We start from the raw sequence: 25,420 nt of genomic DNA, 5'->3' as shown, positions 1-25,420 counted from the left end.
GAGTCCCCAAGCCTTGCCAGCTCTGAGTACTTGACACTTGATACTTTCTGGGAAGGGATACTTGATATCTTCTGTTGCAGACAAATGTTTTGGAGAGTATTTTAAATAATTATAAAATAGACCACATGTGCTCATATATGCTCAAGGCAATGGAGCAGAAAGTTTAGGACTGTATAAACGAAGAAGAAGAGAAAAAAAATCAGCTGTCATGATTGAGTAACAATGGCTGGTAGTAGAGATATTTCCTTATGTCATCTTCCTCTAGATAGCACTACAATCTACCATCCTCACAGTTTGGCATCCAGGATTTTTTGCTTAGTACTTCAACTTCCCAAGGTGTTAAGTATCCTTGAATTTTCAATTACTGACATCCTGTCCTTTGGTTATGCTGCAATTACTTACCAGCCCTGTACTGGTGATTTGGAGCTGTTTTCACTCCTTGTACACAATGTGTCCCAGTGACAGACAGTTTGGAGGTATGTTTTAGAGTTACTTCTGTGTGGTGGATTGCTCCAACTGGAACAAGGAGGGTCATCTTAGTGAGGTTTAAGGCCTGAATACAGTGTTCGGAGATACTTCTGGGGCAGAGGTGCGTGAGAACTGGTCTTCCTTAGAGCGTTAACTAACGGGGCAGTGACAGAGGAGGACTTTAGTGTGCTTGTGGTGACATCCAGAAACTGCTTTCCTGAAGGAGGAAAGACAAACCCTGTAGCGTGAGCCGAAAAAAATCCCACCATTACATGTGGCCCCTTGTCACCCACTTGCCACAGTGTCTGTGTGGAGAGGGGGAAAGCTTTACAATTCTTTATTCTAGCAGCTCAGCTAGGCATGCTGACATACTCCTGGATTCTGTGCTGGTCCCCATCCATCAGTGCTAAGTGAGGTGTTAGTGCTGAAGAGAGATGATCAATGCTGCTCACCTGTTGTGTGTCCCATGGGAGCTGCTTGCACCAGGGCCTCAGGGCATAGTGGCATGGTGGCAGCTCTGTAGCAGAGGCTTTGGGTAGCTTCCTGCTGGCCACAGGAAGGAGAACATACCTGGGTCACCAGTGCTGCACATGCAGGCTCAAAATAGACTGTGACATAGGTGGCATGGCTTCTGGAATCCAAGGCGGGGAGGGAGAGGTAAGATTGGATGGTATTGGGGGACCACCCAGGAGCCCACGAGCTGAAGACTGTACCTCCCTCCATTCTTGCTTTTCTCTCTACTAGTCCCTTGCATAGCCACCCTCATCCCCCACCACTCACAAACATCCTGATTTCATTTTATTACTTGTGTTTTTCGTGTGTGTGTGTGTGTGTGTGTGTGTGTGTGTGTGTGTGCATGCGTGCACATGTGTACCATTACTGGGGCTTGAACTCAGAGCCTGGACACTGTCCTGAAGCTGTTTTGCTCAAGGCTGATGTGCTACCACTTGTGCCATAGCTCCATTTTGGCTTTTTGGTAGTTAATTGTAGATAAGGGTCTCATGGACTTTTCTATCAGGACTGGCTTAAAACTTGGATCCTCAGATCTCAACCTCCTGAGTAACCAGGATTATAGGCATGAGCCACCAGCACAAGGCTAACATCCTGATTTTGAAGTGAGAAGCTTTGCAGGAACAGGCTGGCAATTTAGAATATCCTAAGCCTTTTGGCCCCCACAACATTCCCACATCTGGCCATCCTAACCTGAAGTTCACCTGTGTCACTGCCCTTGGATGGCATCAGCTGAAAGATATGAGCCTAGTAGGGTCCTGGAAGAAACCTGGCAGCTCTGGGTGGCTGCATTTGGGTGAAGACCATACCTTTTTCTTGGTTATTGTTATTTTCTGTCATGCTGGAGATGGAACCAAGGGCCTCATACATGCCAGGCAAGTGCTTTACCACTGAGCTACACCCCTTCCTTCAGCCCAACTCTACTTGTTTCAATAAATAATTGCTTTATTTAAATATAACATATACCACAAAATCTACTCTTTCAAGTATATAATAAGTAACTTTTAGAATATTCACAATTGTGTAACTGTTATACTATCTAATTTTAAGAAATGTTTGTTATCCCCCAAAGAACCCTTGTACCCATTAAGAATGACACCTCATCCCTGGCAGCTATGGAGTGACAGTACCTTAGTTGTGTGTGTTTGCACAAATTCCCAAACAAAGGGTCAAAAATGGATAACCCTGGGTTATCCCTGCAGGTTTACATGGTTTCAACACTCAGAGAGCTTGAACAAACCTTCTATCCCAATTCTTGAGAGTCAGGCCTTGATCACTTATGGTGGTTTCAAGCTTTCCTGGCCTGGCTGCTTCTTTGTACAGTCCTTGCCACTCTGTTTTCATAGTCCTGGCCTCCTCCCTCCCTCCCTCCCTCCCTCCCTCCCTCCCTCCCTCCCTCCCTCCCTCCCTCCCTCCCTCCCTCTCTCCCTCCCTCCCTCCCTCCCTCCCTCCCTCCCTCCCTCCCTCCCTCTCTCCCTCCTTCCCTTCCCTTTTGCCCCTCCCTCATTTCCTTCTTTTCTTCCCTCCTTTCTTTCCTTCCCTTCTTCTTTGTTTGCTCACTTGCTTCCTCCCTCTCTCCCTCTCCCTCTCTTTTTCTCTCCTCTCTTTCTCCTTCCTTCCTTCCTTCCTCCCTCCCTCCCTCCCTCCCTCCCTCCCTCCCTCCCTCCCTCCCTCCCTCCCTCCCTCCCTCCCTCCCTCCCTCCCTTCCTTCCTTCCTTCCTTCCTTCCTTCCTTCCTTCCTTCCTTCCTTCCTTCCTTCCTTCTTGTCAGTTGTGGGGCCTGGGCTCTGTCCCTGACCTCTTTGGCTCAAGGCTAGTGTTCTACCACTGGAGCCACAGCGCCACTTCCAGTTTTTTGCTACTTAATTGAAGATAAGAGGCCCACAGACTTTCCTACCCTGGCTGGCTTTGAACTGTGATCCTCAGATCTCAACCTCCTAAGTAGCTAGGATTGCAGGCATGAGCCACCAGCACCTGGCTCGCTCACTCATTCATTCTCTCTCTCCCTCCCTCCCTCCCTCCCTCCCTCCCTCCCTCCCTCCCTCCCTCCCTCTGCCAGTCCTGGGACATAAACTCAGGGTCTTGTACTTTTGTTTGACCTTTTTTTTTTTTTTAAAGGCTAATTCTCTACCACTTGCCCTAGATCTTTACTTGCTCCCATGGATGGCATATTGTCAGCTGTTTGTTCAGATCCTATTCTGTTATACAGCCCATCTACAAGGTCCTTTTTTTTTTTTTTTTTGCCAGTCCTGGCGCTTGGATTCAGGGCCTGAGTCCCTGGCTTCTTTTTGCTCAAGGCTAGCACTCTGCCACTTGAGCCACAGTGCCTCTTCTGGCCTTTTTCTATATATGTGGTGCTGAGGAATCGAACCCAGGGCTTTATGTATATGAGGCAAGCACTCTTGCCACTAGGCCATATTCCCAGCCCCTACAGGGTCCTTAATAGAGCTTAAAAGCTCTGTTCCTAAGGATAGGTCTGTGGGGGACTACTTCTAAGTCCACCCTATAAGCACTCCTCTTTCCAGGATCTTCAGACATGGGGACTGAGGTGTATGAGGACTTGCCCATGTTGCTTCCTTGTCTGCTGTGTCTCCTTCTGTGACATGTCCTACACTCCACACTAATTTAAGTTTTGTGAGGACGTGAGCCCACTCAGCATTGCAAACCGTTTAACCTGCTGTGATTGAAGCTGTGGCAATTAAATTTTAATTGAGATGCACGCTGCTTAAGCAGACCCAAGACAGCTACAGCTACTGCTAATTAATTTTCTTCTGAAGTGACAACATTTAATAATTATGCTCTGTGATGCTGGAGTTATTTATACAGCCATATCTCTCCCATGCCATTTGGTGGTGCTTATGTAGAAGTTGATAGTTTCGTGCATGCTTCTGTTGTACTGTGGGTAAGATGCCACTTGTGGGGTTTGGTGGCACTTTCTAGGGTCTGCCTTGGAGTAGAAGTCACAAGTTGCTTGTAGCTCTCAATGGCCTGCCCTCAGGGCAGTTAGGGGACCAGGTTTGTTTAGCTAAGGAATAGCCTTTCTAGTTAAAAAAAAAATCTGCTCTCCCAATTAGGAGAGCAAAGAGATGAAATGCCTAATATCTAGAACATTCTGTGGAGTTGGCTCGTGTTTTCTTTTTAGTGGTACTAGGATTTAAATTTGGCTTGCTAGGTTGGCACTCTACTGCTGAACCATACCTCTAGCCTCTTTTTACACTTTTTTTTGCGGGGGATAGGGTCTCGCTTTTTGCATAGGCCTATGTCTGGACCACAATCCCTCTATTTATGCTTCCTGTCATAGTTGGGATAAGCATACATCACCACACCCATTTTCCTTTTGCCTAGATGGAGGCTCTTGAACTTTTTTGTTCCAAGCTGGCCTGGAAACACAGTCTTCTTGATCTTAGCCTCTCTCATAGTTAGGATTACAAGGGTGTGCCTGGCTGGACCTGGCTTTCAAATGTGAGTCTGAGCAGACTGCCTCAATTTCCTCACCTATAAGGTGGAAGGAGCAGGTGCTTCTTGGAAGGAATACAATGTCAAAAGACCACCTCTACAGTGCTATCCTATGTTCTATGACAGAGGGCTGCTAGGCCAGGGAGTTACCCTTGAACTTCCTCTGGCTTCTGTTGCTTTTGTGTGCTGTGCCCTTGGCTTTGGGCCTTCTTTAAAGCAGTTTCCCAGGCTATGCAGTGCCTGCCCTGCTCAGCCTGCTAGGGCCATGATTGTCTTGTCAGTGAGGCAGGTCCAGCAAGACTTCTAAGGTGGGTGCTGAACTGGTTGCTGCCTTTTCCAAGCATGGCAGCTTCAAGTCCAGGCCACTTTACCTGTTTGAGCAGGTGAGGGATGGGAGGGGCAATGGAATTGAGCACTTGCCATATACTAAGTCCTAATGACTCTAACACATTCCATCTTCACTCTACAGGTCATTCCATTTCCACTTTCATGACGGGAAATTGAGGCTCAGAGAGGTAGAATTGCACAACTTACATGAGGCACTGTTAGCATTCATCCAATTGTGTTCAACTCCAACCTATCTCCTTCCAGGGGAGTCTTGGGGTGCCTGGTCACTGTAGAGGTCTGGGGATGAGCTGAGCTTGAGGCCTTATGGCAGAAGTCCTGTGAAGGAGGAGAAGAGTGAGGGTTCAGCTTGACTGGGGACCCCTCTGTGTGTGGAGTGAGGGAAGGACTTGGGAGGTGGTATAAGGACTCTAAGCCTGGGCCTCTCCCACTTGTAAACCTCTCTTCTTCCAGTGGGGAGCTGGTCTTTCAAGGGACTACACCTGCCTCTGCCCCAGCAATGAGAACCAGAGAGGCCAATATTGGAGGTAATGCTCTCTAAATGAGGGGACGTGTCTTCCTAAATGAGCATGAAGCAATGTGTGGATGTGACTATGTGCATGAATTACAGTATGCCACATGGGTATGCAATGGTACAAATGTGTGTGAGAATGTGAATTTACAAGTGTGTGAGAATGTACAGTGTGAGGTAGTGTGTTAGTGAGTGTACAACTGTGATGTGAAGCAGAGTGACAGCCCATGAAGTCAAGTGTGAGTGTGCGAGATGGCATGAGCACGTGTGTGTCTGCATGAAATGAGAAAGAGAAGGTGGTAGCACACAGCCCTGTTGACAGGCCTGATGTGGGATGTGGGCTGCAGGCCTGCAGGATGCTCTCCCTGCACTGTTGGTCTGTCTCAGTCTCCAGGGCAGGGCTGAGGTGGCTCATTGGCCCAGGGCCCCTGTGGATCTGCAGATCTACACTTGCTCAACCTGGGGAGCCAGAGCAGGGCCACAAGGGGTTTTCTCTTTGGGACCCAGGGCATCTGCTGTCCATGATCTGGCCAGTGAGGCCATGCCTCTGTGGAGTAGCTGTGGCACATCAGAGCCCAGGATAGGGCACAGAGCCCAGTGTTGGATGTGGAGTGTAGGGGACAGAATTGTGTGAAGAAGTTGCTGGGGATGGAGAGAGGATAGGCAGTTCCTACCAGCAAGGTCCAAGTTTGGCAGATGTGTGATGGACCCAGCTGTGCTGGTGGTATTGAACCAGCCTGATGTGGTTGTAGGAGGAGGGTGCAGGACTGAGTTTTGTTTGAAGGAGGGAAGGTGGCCAAGGGCTTGGTATAAACAGAGCCATTGCCACACCACCAATTGGTCCTGAGTGATGACAATGAGAGCCTGGAGCCAGCTGGGGCTGTTCCTCACCCTCCTTGCTGTGCTGAGGCAGCCTGTGGCCTTCCTGGACAGCTCCCAACAGGACAGAACTGGTGACCAGCTCCATCCCTCGTGTCCCCATCCCCCTCAGTCCTGATTCAACCCTCACAAACCATGCCCTCACCTACACAGCCAAGTAAATAATTAGGGGAGCACAGTGGTTTACCTGCCAGGTTCCCAGGGTAGGTGACGTAGGGCAGTAGGTCTGAGCTGACAGGCGTGTGAACAAGTGCTTGTTTGGTTCTGAAGGCCAGGCAGGTGGAGGGTCAGATTCTCTATGGGGCTGGTGGGGTGGGGTGGAGGTGGGAAGGCATGTCCTTTTGTTTTTAGCGGGTATGCAGCAGGCTGGCAGCAAGAGGTGGGGAGGGCGCAGAGGGCTTCCTTATAGCCATGTGAAATACTGGAGATATGACCACTCCTCACCACACAAAGCCCTCTGCTTGTCTTGCTCTCAGGCTTGGTGACAGGGTCACCATCTGCTTAGTTTGGATACTGAGGTTTTGTGACTAAGCCCCTGGTTGTGCTTCTGGAAGTGCTGAATTCTACCAGAGACATATTGCCCTGGGTCCAGGCCACATCAAGGGATGCGATGAAGGATGCTTCAGAGGAAACTGGCAAGTGGAGAAGCCAGGTTCAGAGGCTAAGTGTGGCTGAACCAGGAGCCAGGCTGCTAGGGTGGTATGAGGCACAACCCTCCTGTGTACATGGAAGGCAGGGTCGTATCCACAGTGCATTGGGACCTGCTGGCTCTGGCTACATTGGCTCACATGAAATATTTACTGAGAGATGAACATGTCTGTTCTCATGAACTCAGTGTTGTTAGCATCATTTACAGTGAAGCCTAGTTACCTTCTCGCTTCTAAACAAAACCACAATCAGGATCCTGGGGTTCAGGAAGGTAGGCGATTTTCTAGGTCCCAGCTTGTAAGGTTAGCTGATGTCTGAAGAAATCCTTCCTACAGTCTTGTACAAGGCTAGAGGGAGGAGGGGCAGGTAGGGCCTAGGCCTCCTGCAGCTATTGCCCAGCTTCAAGGGCCCCTGAGGCAGCCTTGGAAGTTGCAGGTACTGAACCCCTCAATGCTTGTGAGAAAAAGTGTCCTAAGGTCCCTATGGGGAAGGGATTGGAGTGAACCCAGCCTGCAGTACAGCTTGGGAGAGGGGAGCCATCACTCAGTCTGAGCCTACTGTGTCTTCCATACTCCCTGCCCCGAAAGAGGACTTGGGACTCTCATGGTTCAATAATAAAAATAGTTGACACTTACCTTCTGCCCCAGGCATACCATGTCCATGATCTAACACCTCTTTCCAGGGCTGGGTAGCCGAGGCCTAGAGAAAGTTAATTCACTTGCTCAAGGACACAGAGCAGACAAGAGGAAGGGCTGGGGCTGGACTCAGGTGGTCTGATCTCTAAGCCTTGTTGCTAACTGCGGGACCAGGACTGCCAGGTTCTCCTTTCATCAGACCTGTGCAAGGCAGATCCATGCTGTCAAAGGGAGGAGGAGAGCTATTCGTGTTTAGGCAATTGGGAAAAGAAAATGACACATGCATCCTTCTGCAGGAGTAGACATCAATGCATGGTGAAGGAATTCAATGCAGCAGGTTTTGTTCTTTAGAGTGTAAGCACCTTTGGCTTTCTCAGTTCTCAAAAAGGTCACTTAGGTCTTAGAAGTCAATACTGAAAAGGGAAGCTTGGTGTGAGCATTCACTCACATACATGTGCATGCATGTGTACACACACATATCCTCTGGCAATTGGGAAGCAATTTCCTTGAATACAGATGAACCCGACATGTTGAGATCAAGAAGGTCTAATTGCTAAGAGTCCAGCTGTGCACCTCGCCAGTGCCACCTCTGCTTCCCCAAGAGCAGACTGACCAGGTCCTGGCTCTCAACACTGGGTGTGAAAGACAGAGGGAGGAGGGAGGGAAAGAGAAAGAATGGGAGGGAGGGAAGATGGAAGGAAGGATCCTTGAAGGAAGGAAGAGGAGAGGAAGGGAGAGAGGGAGAGGAGAAAGAAGGAACAATGAAAAAGGAGAAAAAGGGGAGACCCAGAGAGAAGGTAGGAGTGGTGAAAAGGGCTCAGCACAGGTCAAGGTGAAACTGTGAGAGTGTCCATGCCATTCCCTGTCTCTAATATGAGCCAGACAGGGGACCCGAGGGACATGACTGGTGGCAGGCCTGGCCCTGTGGTGGGTGTCCTTTGAGACAGGTCATTTAGGACAGAAAGCAGCAGCTTAGAGAGGCCAACTACCCCTCCTGAGTCCATGCTTCCCCTTCCACAGTTCTAAGTGGCAGATTCAAGCCAGGGCACCTCAACTGCCCGGTCCCAGTCAACCTGTTCCTTCCCTCCCATCAGGACCGCCCCACTGTCCTCTCTGAGGATACTTCTCAGGTGAGCCACTTCCTCATGTGCTAGGAGGAAAGAGCCTCCAGCATAGTAATGTCCCCACTTTCCTTCAGGATGAGTGGGGGTGACAGCAACAGTGGTTCTCAGTGGCAGGCTCCCCAATGCACCCTCCTAGCCAGGACCTTCACAAGAGTTTAGACACTCAGGACCAGGAGCTTGGGCCACTGGAGGGCAATTAGGCTGGTAGTGGTTCTGTGAGGCCAGCGTCATGCATTGCTCATTGTATCCTCACTGTGTAAATTTTCTGTTGAATAGGTTACCCCTTGCTCAACAACCTTCTGTGGTTCCCTAGGACCTTCTATATCTAGTGTGCTTACAGTGAGTGCAGACTGGATATAATTGCCCAAGTGCTTCTTTCTCTCTGTCCCTGAGTCTCTGGCTGGGCTCTGCCCTCTATTCTTCTGCTTTCTGGCCATTCACTTCCTCTGTCACATCTTGGATTCCTTGTTTTACCTTTGGGCCTTGCAAGCTGTTCAGCTGACTCATCCTGCATGAGGCCTAGGATCAGGGAACACCGCTCCCAGCCAGTCCCTAGTGCCCCACAGTCCCCAACTTTTCTCATCACAGTGCCTGGCAAATGATGTGTGTGAGCTTGCCAGGAGTGCCCCAAGGGCAGCTGTCAGGTGTGAGGCTCTTCCCATCTGTACTTTGAAAGCCCATGGGGATGGATGCCAGGAAGAGCTGGCAGCCAGGCCCCAGTAGATGCACTCTCCCCTAGTTCTTCCCATAGCTACTTGAGCTGAGCTGGTGGAACCAGGGATATTGCAGACCAAATGATAACCGGCAGTGGCTTCTGAGACCCCCCTCCAGTTTCCATGACATGCTGTTTCAAAGTCAAGGCAGTGGTCAGCACAAGCTCCATGCCCCATTACCTCTCCCTGCTGTCTGGCACATGTTAGAGTGGAATTGGGACAGCTTGGAGGTTTCCATGGAGTGTTGCAGTATCAGGAGGCTGGTGGGGAACCCCAGCCTACCACTGCTCATGGATATCCAAGCTACTGGCTATTATAGTGGTAGCATTCCCAGCTGCCCCAGAGGCTGGTGTGGCTGACCCTCTATACCACTATAACTTCATTCTGGGCTACTTCAAGGTATCAGTGCATACTTTCTCTCCTAGTCCACGTTTGCCCTTGGCATAAGCCTTTCTTCTTTGGTTTCTGTCTGGAAGAGGAAGCCCAACTGGCTCTCTGGGTTTGTTGAGATCTAATGGCAGTGGCCAGGCCTAGTCCTACTGATGTATCCCTGTTCATCAGTGAGGGGCTGTCCAATGTGTGGGGAGATGGGCTGGCTAATGACCTCTGACAAAATGGTCTTTAAACTGCTTTTGAGGCAAAGCCTTGAGTTTGGAAGGCCGATTATCATTCCCGGTCTGCTGCTGTTAGAGTAAGGGAAAGAGAAGCCCCCTTCCTCATCCAGAGGAGTGGAAGAAGGCCCTGGAACTTGCTAGACACAGTCATTTTCTTCTGAGATCCCTCCTCCACCTTTTCCCTTCATAGAAGTAAAGCTAGAATTTTCTTTCTCCATATTCATTAGCAAGCATTTTACTAGGCATGGTACACATCTGTAATCTCAGCACCCAGGAGACAGGCAAGAAGGAGGTGAGTTCAAGACTAGCCTGAGCCATGTAGTGAGCGTCTAAGTCTCAAAAAATAAAAAAGAAACAACAAAAATTAATAAATTATACTTTAATGTAAAGGAGCAGAATAACATTCATATTAAAGAATGTGATCAAATTCCCAGCATAGCCTCAAATCCCATCATCTTAACATAAGATTTGTTTTCTCCTATAGATTGCCTTCTCTTGAACATAGGGTCCATTGTCCTAGTGGTGACTATAACACATACTCAATTTTATTTTATTCTCACATAACTACACAACCTATGTTGTGTCTTTATAGCAGTGACCTTAAGTTGCTATGTTTCTGACATCTGTGCTTATTGACCTTGGCACCATAGACATTCCGACTGGCTAATTCTCTATGGTGTGTCTCTCTAAGTTGTAGGATGTCTAGCAGCATCCGGGGCCTCTTCCTAGTGGCTGCCAGTGGCGTAATTTAGAGATCATCTAAAATGTCACAGACTGTCAAACGTTCTCTGGGGATGGGGATGTTCACCTGGAGGTGTTCACTTCCAGTTGAGGACTGCTGTTATTCCTGAGTAGAACGGGAGGGTGACTGTGGATCTTTTGTGATCTCTAGGACTTTCATAGGGCCCCTTTGGTGGACTGTGTCCCCACCACAGGGTGGCTGAGGCATGGAGTCTTTATGTATGGGAGGAGTCTGGCTCCAGGCTCACTGGTAGGGAGGGGCTGAGGGTAGAATGAAGTGATGGAGAGCAAAGGAGGCTTGCATGCATGCCTCTTTTACTATAGACTCCACACCATCAGTTGTGTGCCCTGGGGCAGGACCCTGGCTCCCAGCCATAACTGTGGGTGGCAACCCTGTGTCCAAGGGGCTTCTAAGCCTGTTGCCTCTTATGGGGCTTCTTGCCAGATTGGAGAAATCTTGCTTATGAGAGAAAAGCCCATATGGCATATGTCCTCTCATGCAGGCTGCGATCGCCTTGCGTATATTCCCAGAGCAGCCCACCTATGTCACCAGACTGGGAACTGAGGTTCCAGTGGGGGCTGGCAAGGATGCTGATCTGCCCGGCTCCCAGTAGCATGGCGTTAAGAGGGTTCATTTCCTTTCCGGAAGCCTTCAAAGGGCCCAGTGAACAAAAGGGGCTTGATTGAGTGGGCCTTGGAGAGTCTTCGGAAGGAGAGGAAAGAACAAGCAGCCACTACAAAGCCACTTCATTTTGCATATGGTGTCATGCCAAGAAATGCTGAAATACAGGAACAGGCAAGAAGATGCATTCCTTTAATCAGGAGTGTGTGGACCGCAGCCAGAGCAAAGGACAGGCGTCAACAAAGCCGTACAGGGCTTTTGGCACCTTGCTCTTACCTCCTATTCTGCTCCTCCTCTTCTGGCCCTCTCTGTGCTGAATTCCCCTCCACTTAGAGAACCAAACTTTTGATATGAAAGTCATATAAGGTCTGACTTTATTCCAGGGCACTTTGCATTTTGATAGGCTGTACTTGAAAATGGACAAGCTTCAAAGAAATGACTCTCTAGTCTAGAATTCAACTAGGGAGTCAGTGATTCCATTTGTAGCCACAGAGGTCTCTACCCAGCATCTAAGTAAGAAAGGAGTAGCTAGATAGGCTATATCTTCTTGTCAGGTTCTCTAGAGTCTAGCCACCTACTACTCACTGGCTACCTATTGCAAAGTAGCTGCTAGTGGACATGAGAGAGTTGCTCCAGGAGGCAGCTGACTTCAGAATGCTGGGGTCTGGCTGATGACTCTCATGAATGGTCCATTTATTGGACACTGACTGTGTGCCAGGAAGTGGTCAGAGGCTGGGATTGCAAATCAGGGCTGTACTACTTGTGCAAGTGAATTCAGAGAGAGTGGACATAGCTGGAGTGCCAACAGAGGCTAGCCCTACCTGGGTAAGGCACCCATGGCTTTCATTTTTAAAGGAGTTGATGACACAGGGGGAAACACATTAAGGGGTTGGGGCTGAGTGCAGGCTTGCAGAAATGCAGTAAAGGTGAGGTCTGACGGTGTGGGAAAGATGCATAAGAGGTCAGAGGGCACAGGACTAGGGGAACTGAGTGTGGTAGATATGGGCAGTGGAGGCCCTGTGCTGAGAATGGACACTGACAGAACATGGGGCTTCACATTCTCTTGCTCATCCTCTCTCCTGGTGCTTGTTTCTCTCCCCAACTTGGCTGGGAACCTGGAACAGCAGTGCTTCATTTTACTTGCCTCTGTAGTGAGAGAGGTAACCTTAGGCTCCACACACAGTGGGTCCTCAGGAAATGTGTGGCACTTGTTGGAGTCATAGAGTTGCTAGAACTTTCCCAGCTGAGCAGGTGTTGCCCAGGCTGCACATTACCCACACCTTGGAGCAGGGCTGAAGGTCCTATGGATGTGGCTTGGGCTTCGATATTTGCCTAATGGGAGGGGTGTGTGTGTGTGTGTGTGTGTGTGTGTGTGAGAGAGAGAGAGAGAGAGAGAGAGAGAGAGACAGACAGACAGACAGACAGACAGACAGAGACAGAGAGACAGAGACAGAGACAGAGACAGACAGAGATTCCTGGGTATGAGAAAGGAGGACAGGAGACTTGGAGAGGCTTGAACCTGCTGGACCAAGGCTCACTAGTGATGGAGTAATGAACTGGCCTAGCTAGTTTCATTTCAATTCGTGCATGGAGATCCCATCCAATGGGCTTCATTTCAAGAACAAGGCAGCCTTCTGCTGGGATGTTACTGGCTATTGGTTGCTGCAGAGCTGGAAAAAGGCAGGGTGGGTGGAAGAGGGAGGAGCAAGGGTGGCAAGGGGGAGTGTGACTGACCCTCTCATAGGTAGCACACAGCATGCAGGACAGCTGAGCTGAATGCATCATTGCTGGGAGGTGTAGAGCAGGTTGTGGCTCTGCAAGTTGGAGCAAGAAACAAACCTGGAGATGCCAGGGCCACACACTGGCCACCTAGTTCTCCCTAGAGCCTGGAGGGGCAGAGCTGCCACCTCACACCTGCACTACTTTCTACCCTACCCGAAGATCAACACCACTCTCACTGAGGGAGGAAGCCTATGACACCAAGCCTTGGAAATTGGTAGTGCCTGGCATATAGTTCATGGGTACAGGTGGCTTGGATTCTGTCTACACCCTTCTAAGTGCCAAAATCGTTGCTTCCACCTAATTGTGGCATGATACTCTGTTCCTTGGGGGCCAGACTACCTATCTTACAGATGGGCACTGGGCCCAGAAGTGGGGAGACACACAGAATGGCACAGCCAGTCTAGGCCAGGGTTGTGACATAGATAATCGCTGGCTGTGGGATGTTGTGTATGTATGAATTACACACACACACACACATACATAGGTATGTATACATGGCTGCTTGAGGTGACCCCTGGAGGCCTTGTATGCTGACTGGGATCAGAGGGAGGAGCCTGAGGATCTGGGTTCAGGGTGGCTCCTTTCTAGAAAGCCTCATAACCCCAAGAGTCCTTAGGAAGCTCAAGTAGTTGAATCAGGTCCAATTTCCTCACTTCCTGGTTGGGGCTCAGACAGTCCCAGAGCAACCTTGAAATACCAGTTCCAACCTGCAGTTCCAGAGGGGAAATAGTCCTCCTGCATGTGTAATAGCTCTTACATGTTCAGTGATAAGTGGTCACTTGTTCGTTCATCCTGAGAGTGTATGTACATCAAGTGTGCAGCAGTATGTGGCCTCAGTGCTAAGCAATATGCTTAGCAAAGCTTTTCTCTCAGGGAAGTTAGAATTTAAAGGAAGGGAAGGGATGTGTTTTTATACTAGCAGCATTTTTCCTCTAAGTCTTTGTTAATACATAGTTTTTATAGTGTTGCCCATGGCAGACATTAGGAGTTGATTACTACATGGCTAATGGCAAGACATTATGAGTTGATTACTGTACCTCTCTTCTAACGTAAGAGAGCCTAACAAGTTCTCCTCCAAGAATGTTTATGGGTCACAGAAATTGAAATCCACTTGTCACTTTGATCTTGTGGGTATTGAGGCCTGAGGTGTAGCTAGGAAGAGGAAAGGATGTTTGTTGGTGTGAGTGCCTGAGAGTTATTTGTCGTTAGTCTGAATCAGTCATAAGTGATGGGCCCATGCCTAGAGTGAACAGGAAGGGACATAGGAGCCTTGACTTCAGGGGTCATGGAGGTAGGACAGACCCCTGGCCTGGCCTGGCCTGGCCTGGTGGGAGGTCAACAGGGCACATGGAGCTAACCCTAGAAGATTTGGGGACTGACATTCCAGGCAGAAGGTACAAACCACAGGGTTTGTGGGGCACCAGGGGCATCTGGAATAGGGTGAGACGGTCTGAGGAAGAGCCCAGCGTCTGAGCTGTAGCCTTAGTGCTATGACCAGGGCATGTGGCCCTGAGAGATTCTTGCTGGTTTTCTATTTCAGAACCTATGTTAGAGATTTTCTCCACTAGCCATCAGCCCTTGCTGCTTGTACGCACTTCACCCTTGGATTAGGGGGCCTCAGCAGGGCTCTTGGTGCAGCTGCACTGTCTGTTCCCAGCATCTGTGAAGACCTTGTCCCTACTGCAGCCTGCTCTGGACTGTGTTTTCCCTGCTGGGGCAGAGGCCAGCCTTGTTTTTCCTTCTTGCTGGCCAGGGAATCATGCCTTGGAAACACAATGCAGCTGTTAAAATGTCTGGGCCTGGCGGGTAGCCTCACAGTGGGCCCTTGTTCGCCTGTAGACACAGCCTCAGAGAATAGCCCAACCCTCTGTTGGTGGGTGATGCCAGGGAGGGATCCCAGTCCTCTGGGATTTAAGACTCTCCAGGGACAATGGGAACCTGCAACAGGGGTTTGGAATTCAGCAGAATGGACATCTTACAAAAACCTGTTACCCCGAGATGCTTAACATCATATCTCAGAGGAGCGGAACTGAGTGGATAGAGGAATGAGGTCACTGTGAGCCTTCTATTAGGTGGTGGCTTCCCTTGAGACCAGTGGATTGGCTTTTCTGGCTGCAGTGATGGTAACATGAAGCTCTGGTTGTACTGGAGCATCCTTATTTTACAGATGAGGAAACAGGCTTGCGGGGAAGTTGGGTGTTGTTCACATTGGTGTTCTTTCTCTGAAGTTTGCATTCCATGCCCTCCCTGAATAGGAAGTGGTATACAAGTTTCTGGGGTAGCACGAGAGGCTGAGCTAGCTCCATCTAGGACTAGATAAAGGGACTAAGGAGAGCAGTTCCATGTCTTAAAGTGTGGTGACTGGGTTGGGAGCCGGTGGCTCATGCCTGTAATCTTGGCAACTCAAAGCCAGTCGAAGCAGAAACATCTGTAAGTCTTGTCTCCAATTAACCGTCAAAAGGCTAGAAGTGGAACTGTGGCTTAAATGGCAGAGTGCTAGCCTTGAGCAAAAAAGCTAAAGGACAGCACCCAGGCCCAGAGTTCAAGCCCCAGTACTGGACACACACACACACACACACACACACACACACACACACACAACTCTCCCCCCCCCCCCCCCCCACACACACCATGGTGACTTGGTGACACAGGCAGTGGAGATGGCTTGGTGTTTCCAGGGAATATACCTGGGTGGAAATGAGAAGAAATTGGACTGCACCAACTGAGAAGTAGAATTTGCCTACAGCCTTCTGGACCAAGCAAATCCTCCTCATACCCATCTCCTTTTACTGAGACTGGCTGCAGTGGGAGGGCTTTGCATTTCCCATCAGGCCCTCTGTGGGGCCTGTTCCAGCCTAGCAAGTCAGTGAATTAGGGTTAATTATCTGTTTTCCTGAACACCAGCAAGCCCAGGGGCTGCACAAATTAGGGAGCTTTTGTACTTGGAAAAATAAATTTGAGCAAGGAGCGATAAAGCAGCAGGTGTACACTCTAGGAGGGTGATTTTTGCTTGGAAGCAGCCTCTGGTCATGCTGCGAGCTGGATGGCATTGCCTTCCCTACCTTGCAGGTCCCTGGGTGGGACTTGAGCTGAGAGATCAATAGGCCCAGCTGGCCAGGCTGCTGAAGCGAGGCCAAGAGGAACATCTCTCCATTTGCCTTTCCCAGAGATCTCACTCTCCTGACTGAGGAGCAGGTGCTGTGTTCCAGTGCCTCACACAAGTCTGAGGCTGAGTCTCCATAAACTTGCTGTGGACTACATTCCCCTTGCTGTCCAGGGGGAGCCCAGGGCAATGTGGTAGAGCATGATGGGAAGCCATATCCCTGTCTTTCCTTCTTTTTCTTTTTGCTGGTCTTAGAGCTTGAACTCAAGGCCTGGCTGCTGTCCCTGAGCTATTTTACTCAAGGCTTTTGTTCTACCAATTGAGCCACAGCTCCACTACTGTTTTTTTAGGGGGGAGGGGGGTTACTTAATTGGAGATAAGAATCTTACAGACTTTTTTTTTTTTTGCCAATCTTGGGGCTTGAACTCAGGGACTGAGCACTGTCCCTGGCTTCTTTTTGCTCGAGGCTAGCAGTCTACCATTTGAGCCACAGTGCTACTTTTGGCCTTTTCTGTTTATGTGGTGCTGAGGAATCGAACCCAGGCTTCATTCATGCTAGGCATGCACTCTACTGCTAAGCCACATTCCCACCCCCCTTGCAGACTTTTATTTTAAACCTGGGCTGGCTTTGAACCACGATTCTCAGATCTCAGCCTCCTGAGTAGGTAGAATTACAGGCATAAGCCACCAGCACCTGGCTGATCAGCCCCAAGATCTTTTGTAGGGTCTGGGGTTCTTTGAGTTTTCTCTTTCTCTGGGGACCCAAGATGAAGTCTGTGGCAGATAGGAAGTGGGGAAGCGGGATCAGACAGATAGGAAGTGTATGGCTCCCCTCCCAATGTTGGGTTGTCAGAAGAGGGAAGAGCCAGGAGCAGAGGCTTTGACACAGCTGCCCCCCACTCTGTACAGCCATGGGACACTGTCTGGGGCCCCTTGTTTTGGGTTGCTGTTGGGCTTGGTGCTCTTGTCTTGCTGGGCCGTAGGTTGCATATGTAGGGACAGGCAGGTAGACTGACACACCAGAAGCAGGTACATCCAAACTCCAAGCCCTTGTGTGTGAGGGAGGAGGCCACAGAGGCTGGGGTTGTCCCTCTGGTTTCATGTGAGAGAGTGATATTTTGGAGAAGGGCACATGTCTGCAGGGGTGCCCCTGATGGCCTAATGCTGGGCCATACCTCATGGGAGGCAGCTGCTATCATATGTGTTACCCACTGAGCTGGTCCTGGAAAGGCCAGGTCTCTTCTCAGCCATTCTGTGAGGGAGGGAGTTTGGAGGGTTCTCTGTGTCACAGGGGAGGAAACCAAGGTTCAGAAGGGGGCAATCACATGTCCAAAGACTCCGAGGATATGGTCTAGGTATATTGGTAGAGGCCTAAGCTCCACTGCTTACAAGGGCATTCCCAGCCCCGTTTGCTCTTATCCTGCCAGCCTTAGCCCTATGGTATTAGGGACTGCCCTTAGGGTAAGGACACCCTTTAGAGCATACATTTTCCAGATGAGGACCCAGATGCAATGACTGGTAGGTACTCAGTTATCTGGGTCAGGTATAGGAGGAGGGCCACATTTGCTGCTCTTCCTTTGGTGATAATAAGGATTAAATTATTCTGATCCTTTATCTATATTGCATTGGCAGCCTGATCTCTTCTCCAGGAACTTTCTTTGTCTCATTTGATCTGAAAAGTAAGTCTATGATCAAGGTATGGCATGCATTTATTAGCTGTAGTGTATGTGCATATGTGTATCTTTGATGCACACATGTATCCGTGTGTGTGGTGTATGTGTATTTGCCTATGATGACACATGTGCACTGTGCATAGGTGGGTGACAGTTATACAGCATGCAAGTAGGTGTATGTGTGTTCTGTGACCTCATTTTTGCAAATATGTTCACATATGTGACTGTGTGACATGCTATATGCATGTGCATGTGGTCTGGATATATGCACATGAGTGTGTGAAGCTTTGTATGGGCTCAGCATGGCAGGCATCTTCTAACCCAGAGACTCCAGTGTCTGTTGTGTGTGAACCTGTGTGTGCAGGTGCTGGTGTGTGCCCAGGCATGCACCTGACAGACATCAGACTGATGGTGAGTTTGCTACGGCCTGTGGTGGCTGTGATGGCTGGGAAGTGCGGTCTTGCCTTTCTCCTGGAGTTCGTTCTGCCTGGGGAAATGTTCTGTGTGTGACTCACTTGCCAGGGTTCAAAGCAGCCAGGTGGTGGGAGGTATCTGGGATTCCAGGTTTCAGGGTGATGTGCTCATTCTTCTCTGATTATTAATTTATTCTTCATGTCAGCCCTGGAACTTGAAGTTCTTAATCTGTTCTGTACCACAGTCCACTTAAGCAACCTGGTGTAATTCTTACTGCAGAAAAATATGCCAAATACATAGAAACACACAGGGTCGTAAATGAAACCAGTTATATTGAATGCAATTATTTTAATATCACAGGCTTATTTGTGATATGGGATATGCATGCTCCTTTACTGACACAGCAAGTGCAAGGTCGGGGGCCTAGTAACACCCTAAGTGGGAAGCTGTGAGCATGGGTAAGACTCCATGGCATTGCATGCACACAGTTGTGACTTGTACCAGTGGCAAGCTCACAGGCGCTGTGGTTTACTGCCCTTGATAATACCCTGAGACACCCATTTCCAGTTTCAAGTTAGCAGAGATAAAAATGTGTTTTAGGTAACACAGTCTTGCTTTAGCTGGGACTTAAAAATTATTTGGAATCTGGAAGGAGCTTTATGATCATCTGTTCAGGTTTTGCTACATGCTTACCATTTGTGGAGCTTTTAAAAAATGTTGGATGATGTATCCACCATCTTCCTTCAACTCAGGGACTAGAGTCTCCTGGGGAGGCCTAGGGAGGCTCCAGAGCTCCTTGGTACTCTCTGTGCCCTACTGAGACCCAGAAGGCAAGTGATCTGGGTGTTACCCTCCCCCCAGGTCAGGAGAATGTGAGTGCGAGCCATGCTCTCGGGTGGTCCAGAGAGAGTGCAGGCTCTCCTCCTGTGCTGAGGCCATGACTCCCGGATCCTCCGGTGCTGGAGCTTTGCTGGAGCCCATGGGCACTTTCCCAGGTTGGACCATCAGGCCCCCATGGAGGCCTGGGAAGCCAGCACAGCTTCTCTCAGTCATCCTCAGGTGGCCTCTAGGGCCCATGTATGGTGTTAGCTGGGCTGCCTCAGGAGCTCCAGGGAGTGAAAGTGGCTGCCTGGAACCCTGGGCACCAGGTGTTTACCTAGAAATTGTACTAATCCCACTAATTCCCATGATTTGCACAGACTCTTGCCTGTCTCTTGTCTATCTCTCTGGGAGGGGTAGAAAGGGGAAGGCAGCAGCTGAGTTATGGAAAGGTGAGGCCAGGGGTGTTGTGGATACTGCCTAGACCTTCCCCCTCCCTCCTAGATCAAGGACCTGAGGGGTACCTGGGTCCCATGTGTTTATGTGTGTACAACTGCTCCCTGAACTCTGGCATCAGCTGGCAAGGTCTGGGCGTTAGGATTCTGAGTAGTAGATCCCCTTCCTTTCTAGCACATGCTACATGCCTTGCTCCTATGGCAGCTTTTCCTCAGAGGAGGACTGGACTGGATACCTGGCTTGTCTCCCTTCTCCCTCATGGGGAGTAGCCTTAGGCACACTCTCCTGCCAAGCCAGGGCTTCCTTCTAGGCAATTATAGCTGTGATCATAAAGATAATACAAAGTGTTGAGTAGGGACGTACTGGATGGCTGCAGGTCTCTGACCATGTGCTAGCAGGGCCAGGGAGCTTCCTGGAAGAGGTTGCATAGGAGCAACATCTGTAAGGCAGAATTGAAGAGCTCGTCAAACACAGAAAGGATGACAGGCTTCCTATAGGAAGCCCTTCCTATGGGAGGGCTTGCAGGTGGACATAGAGAGACTGGAGGCCACAATGTCTCAGTGGGGGTATGGGCTGGAAGTAGTAAGACTTGGTTTCTAAGAAGATGCCCTATTCTAGAGCCAAGGGTGATCTGGGCAGGACCAAGGGCATAATAAGTGTGTAGGACTTTGGGGGGAAGAGTGAGTCCCTGGCACAGAGCAGCCAGTGAGGAGAGGCACTGCTGGGGAGATGCTCTGGTTGCTTAGTGGTGGTGATCATAGGAAGAGTTAGCAGAGGAGGAAGTTGACCAAGGCTATGTGGCGAAGGGGAGTGGATCCAGCAGGCTACATTGCTGGTGTCCTTTCTGATATCCAAAGAAGTCCAAGGGAATCCCTTTTTAAAATGGCTTAGCTGAGCAAACAGTGCTTGCTGAATTCCTAGGCAAGAGGATATCCCACAATTCACAGAAACCATCAAGGTCTTCCCCTGCCCCTTCTGCTTGGGTTTCTTGGGTTTTTTGGGAAGGGAGCTTGGAAAGACTATGGAAGATGGTTAGGCTGGTGCTGATACACAAAACCTGGAACAAACCAGGCTATGGCCCCTCCTCTGCATCTCACCCTGCTGTTTTTGTATATCTATAGTTCTACTTAGAAAGATGGAGGAGTATTGTGTGGATTTAACAAATAAAATTCTAGAGCCTGGGTGAATTTGATTTTAAGGCCTCTGGGGATGGAGCTGGCTGCTGCTTGGTGATCTGAAAGCCCTCTGCCTCCCCTCCCCTCCCCACCCCCTACTTGCATCTTTCCAAACAGCAGCCTTGAACCTTCCTGACTCTAGGCCCCCTCCATTTGTGGCCCCATCTCCTTGCTTCTTTCACAGCCAACCATGATAGTCATTGTATCTGTGCCTTTATCTTCCCTGACACCACCCAAGCCCATGCTCCCCACCATGTCTTCTGGTATCAGTGGGCACCTTGAATCTCACATGGCCCCCAACTGACTCCTGACTTCTGCCTCTGAACCTTCTTCTCCTTTCCCTGCTCTGTGGTAGTAAATGAGTCCACCATCCACTCATCCTCACTGCCAGCCCCAAGTAAGTCATCTTGAGTACCAGCTCCCCAAACTATATTATCAGAGTCTGTAAGCAATGAAGCATCCTCCAGAAATGCTCCCTTGGAACCCATGGCCAGGTGAAAACCTGGGCCCTGAATCCAGCTGCATGTTCCTACCTTAACCATGAATCCAACCCTTCCCATTCAGCCAGCCACCCACATTCAACAAGCAGCAAGGTCTATGGCCATTGCCTTCAGATCATATCTACCTTTCATCAGCTCCACAGCCACTGCCTATACCCAGACCACCATCATAGCCCTTGGAATTGTTAAAGGTTACCCTTCTCTCAAAGCCTGCTTCCCATGAAAGACAGCGTGGTTCTTTACATTGAGGGTCATGTTCTGTTTCTCCTCTGCCTTCAAACTCCAATGCCTGCTCTCCTGGATATGGGCTCCCCCACACCTTCTGGGTCTCCTTATGCATCCTGTCTGGTCCCCAGCTGGGAGACAGGGTAGCTCCTTTCCTCTCTGCCTGTCCTACTCTCTCCTATCTTTCTCCTGTGCATGCTATATCCCTCCCCTCAGTGAAATGAAGTCTGCCTTTACTCCCCCCTGTGTTTGTTTCTTAAGTAAACTGTAAACATCTACTGAATGTTTTCTACAGCCGGAGGGGCTAGAAGCATGGCTCAAGTGGTAGAGCACCAGCCTATGAGTGCGATAGTGAGTTCAAGCTCCAGGCCTGGTACAAAAAAGTCTTCTGTATCTGATGTGATGTCTAATGAACAAAAAGGCTTCAGAATAACATTGGTTAAATGAGATGGTTGGCTGGGGCAGCATGGCAACCAGGACCTTTCTTGGAGGACCACTGGGTATTGTAATTCTGTTTTCATATCTCCTCTGATGCTTTCTGATGTGTGTGTGTGTGTGTGTGTGTGTGTGTGTGTGTGTGTGTGTGTGTGTGTGTGTACGCATGTGTGGGCATATCCTGGGGCTTGAACTCAGGCCTGGACATTGTCCCTGAGCTTTTCTGCTCAAGGCCAGCCCTACCACTTGAGCCACAGCTCCACTTCTGGCTCTTTTTGGGTTGCTTAATTGGAGGTAAGAGCCTCATGGATTTTCCTACCTGGGTTCGCTTTAAACTATGATCCTCAGATCTCAGTCTCCTGAGTAGCTAGGATTACAGGTGTGAGCCACTAATTCCATTTTTCATGGTGATTCTTTTTGCTGCCTATGCTCTCTTGTCAACAGAAATCTGTTGCTTGGATTTTTTTTTTTAATCTGGATAAAAGACAACCAAAATGTTTGGCTGTTGTCTATTCAGCAGACCCAGAAAATTCCAGGGTGGATAGTTCTCAAAATTAACCCCTCCCTCCCACAATTGTTAGTGGGAATGGAGTTGGTTGCTGTAGAAGCAAGCAGTGGTGTGAATGTGGGCCAGCTCTTCCCAGCTGGTTTGGGTGCAATGTTGGTGAATGTCTTTGTCATCTCCACCAGGGTCAGCACCCAGGACTATGAGCCGCTGAGATGGAGACCTCTGCTCCAGCCACAGCCTTGGAGAAGAAAGAAGCCAAGAGCGGAATCCTGGAGGGTAGCAGCTTTGCCGACCCGGGGAAGAAGGCCTGTCCTCTTGCTGTGGCGGCTGCTGCTGCTGCAGCTGTGGCTGCACAAGGAGGTACTTTCTGTTTTTTGCACACTTGAAGAACAGCAGGGGTGTTTTTCATTAGCCTGTTAGGATTTAATGAGAGCGGTGGCCCCTGTCGTAAGGGAGGCACTGGGGTTTATGGAGGGTGGTAAGGAGGGCCCCCTTGCTCCCAGGAATCTCAGGCCTTGTGACCATCACCTGCAGGTTTCCTTGGCAGTCTGGCCACCCCCATCTCTGGACACTGGGCCATCCTGGCCCCTGGAGGGTGGGGCTGAGCCCCAGGTGGGGAAGGGGAGGTTGCTGGGTGAGTCTGGGGTGTGCCCAGCTGGCACATGTGAGGTATGCCCAGAGAACTTGGCTCTTGCCCACTGAGGACTATTTTGGAGAGTAATTGTCTCCTGATGCTTTCTGGCTGTAATTAGAGGGTCAGGTATGGAATTTAGTATCTTAGGTGAATTTCTGGCCAACTTAATTATAGCAGAAGGGACTGCACGAGCCACAGCCTCTCATTTTACTGCCCCGAAGAGAAATGTTCTCTGCTTTCCACTGGCCTGTGCCAGCTTCCCGGTGGGAGAGTTTGGCGGGAAGCAAGACCTCCCCTCGTGGCTGTGCCGTCCATCTGGAGGCCACAGAACTATTTCTGTCTCCGAGAAACAGAGAAGCTGGGATTTCTTTTCTTTCCCTTCTTATTCAAGTGCATTTAGTCATGCCCTGCTGCTCTCGCTGCCCAAGCGGAGCTTAGCACAAGAGAGGGAAGAAAACGTGCCTTTCTTCACACTTTGATGAGTGCATAATCGCCGAGTCTTATTAAAGTGCAGACCCTGAGTCAGACCCTGGGGTGAGCTTGAATTTGTGTGCTTCTCTCCAGCATGGGAGGGAGTAGGGTGTGAGGGGGTACGTCACTGCTCTGTGGGCCACAGTGAGTACGGCGGCTGGGGAGATAGCTGGTGGGGGGGAATGGGAGGATTTTGTCAGAATGGATTTTAGGTCATTGTCACTTTATATTGAAGTGCCAGACACGTGAACCCCATTTTAGAATTAAACCCTGAGCCAATCAGATTTGTACCTGTGTCCTAATCTTGCTTGCTTGAACACCTGATTGTTGTAACCTTGTTCTTTGCCTTTATAAGCCCTGTGTAATCACAGCTCGGGGCTCCCTCCTAACCTCCGCTGTGTCGGTGGGTAGGACGAGGCCCGAGTTGCAGCTCGCTTAAATAAAGCCTTGCCTTGCTTTTGCATTTCGGAGTGTCTGAGTCTCGGTGGCCTTCTTGGTGGTGGTCTTGCGACTTGGCACAACAATATATTTGCTTATTTATTTATTTGAGCCAGTACTGGGGCTTGAACTTAAGGCCTGAGTACCCACCCTTAGCTTTTTCATTCAAAGCTGGCACTCTACCGCTTAAACCACAGCTCCACTTCTGGCTTTCTACTGGTTCATTGTTGATAAGAGAGAGTGTCACAACTTTTCCTGCCCAGGCTGGCTTCCAACATCGATCCTCAGATCTCAGCCTCCTAAATAGCTAAGATTACAGAGGTGAGCCACCAGTGCCTGGCAGTATATGTATTTTTATGTTGCTTCTGACTCTCAGTTAAGTCTTCATTGAGTTGTTGGCCCAAGCCAGGAGAGGGAGATTTGAAGTCAGCCATTGACCTTCTCCTCTGGGAGGTGAACCTCTGGCCTCCTGACCTTGGCAGGGCCTCCCTAGGCCCCTTTAGTCTGTGGGGAGGGACCATCAGGGACTGGGAGAGGAGACAACACTGTTAGGTAATATGGGAGAAGCCTAGACCCAGGTGCCAGACAGAGAGAGAGAGAGAGAGAGGGTGTGTGTGTGTGTGTGTGTGTGTGTGTGTGTGTGTGTGTGTGAGAGAGAGAGAGAGAGAGAGAGAAAGAGAGAGAAAGAGAGAGGGAAATATACACACAGTAGTGGAGACAGTATCCTAGTAGTCCAGGCCATGTGGCTTGTAATGGTGCCTCAAGATGTCCCTCTGCCTGATTGCCTGAGTTTGAGTGAGCTCCTGGTTGCTCTGGAACCTGACCTCAGTGGCCTGCATCTCCAGGGTGCAGTGTAATTCAATGGTTGGTCATGGCAATAGAAGACAGACTTAGGCAATAATTAGATAGTAATTATAGAATGTCGTCAGAGGGGAGAGCCTCTGTAGCATCAGACCTGGTTGTCATATTAGAGCAATAAATGCTTAAGGACTTCTCCAGTGGAGGACCAAAGCACAGAGCGAGCTGGTCCAGGGAAGCAGCAGTTTCAGTTCTGCCTTCCCTAGAATGCCCCTGGTTCAGGGCATCTAGGCTGATGGCATTAGGCACAGGGAAGATTTGACCCACATGAGCAGGCATCTTGCTGGCCATGCAGGCCTTTCAGGCTAGGTTCGTAAGAGGTTGAAGAGTCAAAGGGAGCCCCACAGTGTTCTCCATGTCTGCTCCCTGCACCTGTCTCTGAGCAGCTAATCTGGGAAGGGTCTTCTGGGAGTGAGAAAAGCAGCTGTTTTGGAGTGGACACAGCTGACACTCTGCAGTGGCTGCTGTGGAGGATTGGAAGTCCAGCCTGGGCCTGGCTTTCCTGATTCAATTTGTGAGAGGGCTGGACAGATGTTATCCACAGTCTCTAGGATCTCAGGAACTTGTTCTTCCATAATTCCCCTGGTTGGAGGCAGAGATGCTTGCTATGAGCAAGACCCCCAGTGTAGATACTTGAGTATCGAGGAGCTCCCCAGTGTCTGGG

General features: G+C 49.7%; 1 protein-coding gene across 2 annotated transcripts in view; it reads left to right on the top strand.

The window, feature by feature from the left end:
* Positions 1 to 25,420, top strand: part of Gli2 (GLI family zinc finger 2) — a 232,660-nt gene that overhangs the window by 32,606 nt on the left and 174,634 nt on the right. The window contains exon 2 of one of the 2 annotated variants that reach the window (XM_048368932.1): positions 22,538 to 22,715. In XM_048368932.1, coding sequence (XP_048224889.1) covers positions 22,568 to 22,715 — 148 coding nt within the window. In that variant the 5' untranslated portion in view covers positions 22,538 to 22,567. Of the gene's footprint in view, positions 1 to 22,508; positions 22,716 to 25,420 lie in introns of those variants that run through there. The other variant, XM_048368933.1, reaches the window with a different exon arrangement.

This window comes from Perognathus longimembris, chromosome 20 (genome assembly GCF_023159225.1).
Source record: "Perognathus longimembris pacificus isolate PPM17 chromosome 20, ASM2315922v1, whole genome shotgun sequence".
Classification (NCBI taxonomy): Eukaryota; Metazoa; Chordata; class Mammalia; order Rodentia; family Heteromyidae; genus Perognathus; species Perognathus longimembris.
Note: the sequence above shows the minus strand (reverse complement) of the source record. Positions and strands in the feature narration are given on the sequence as shown.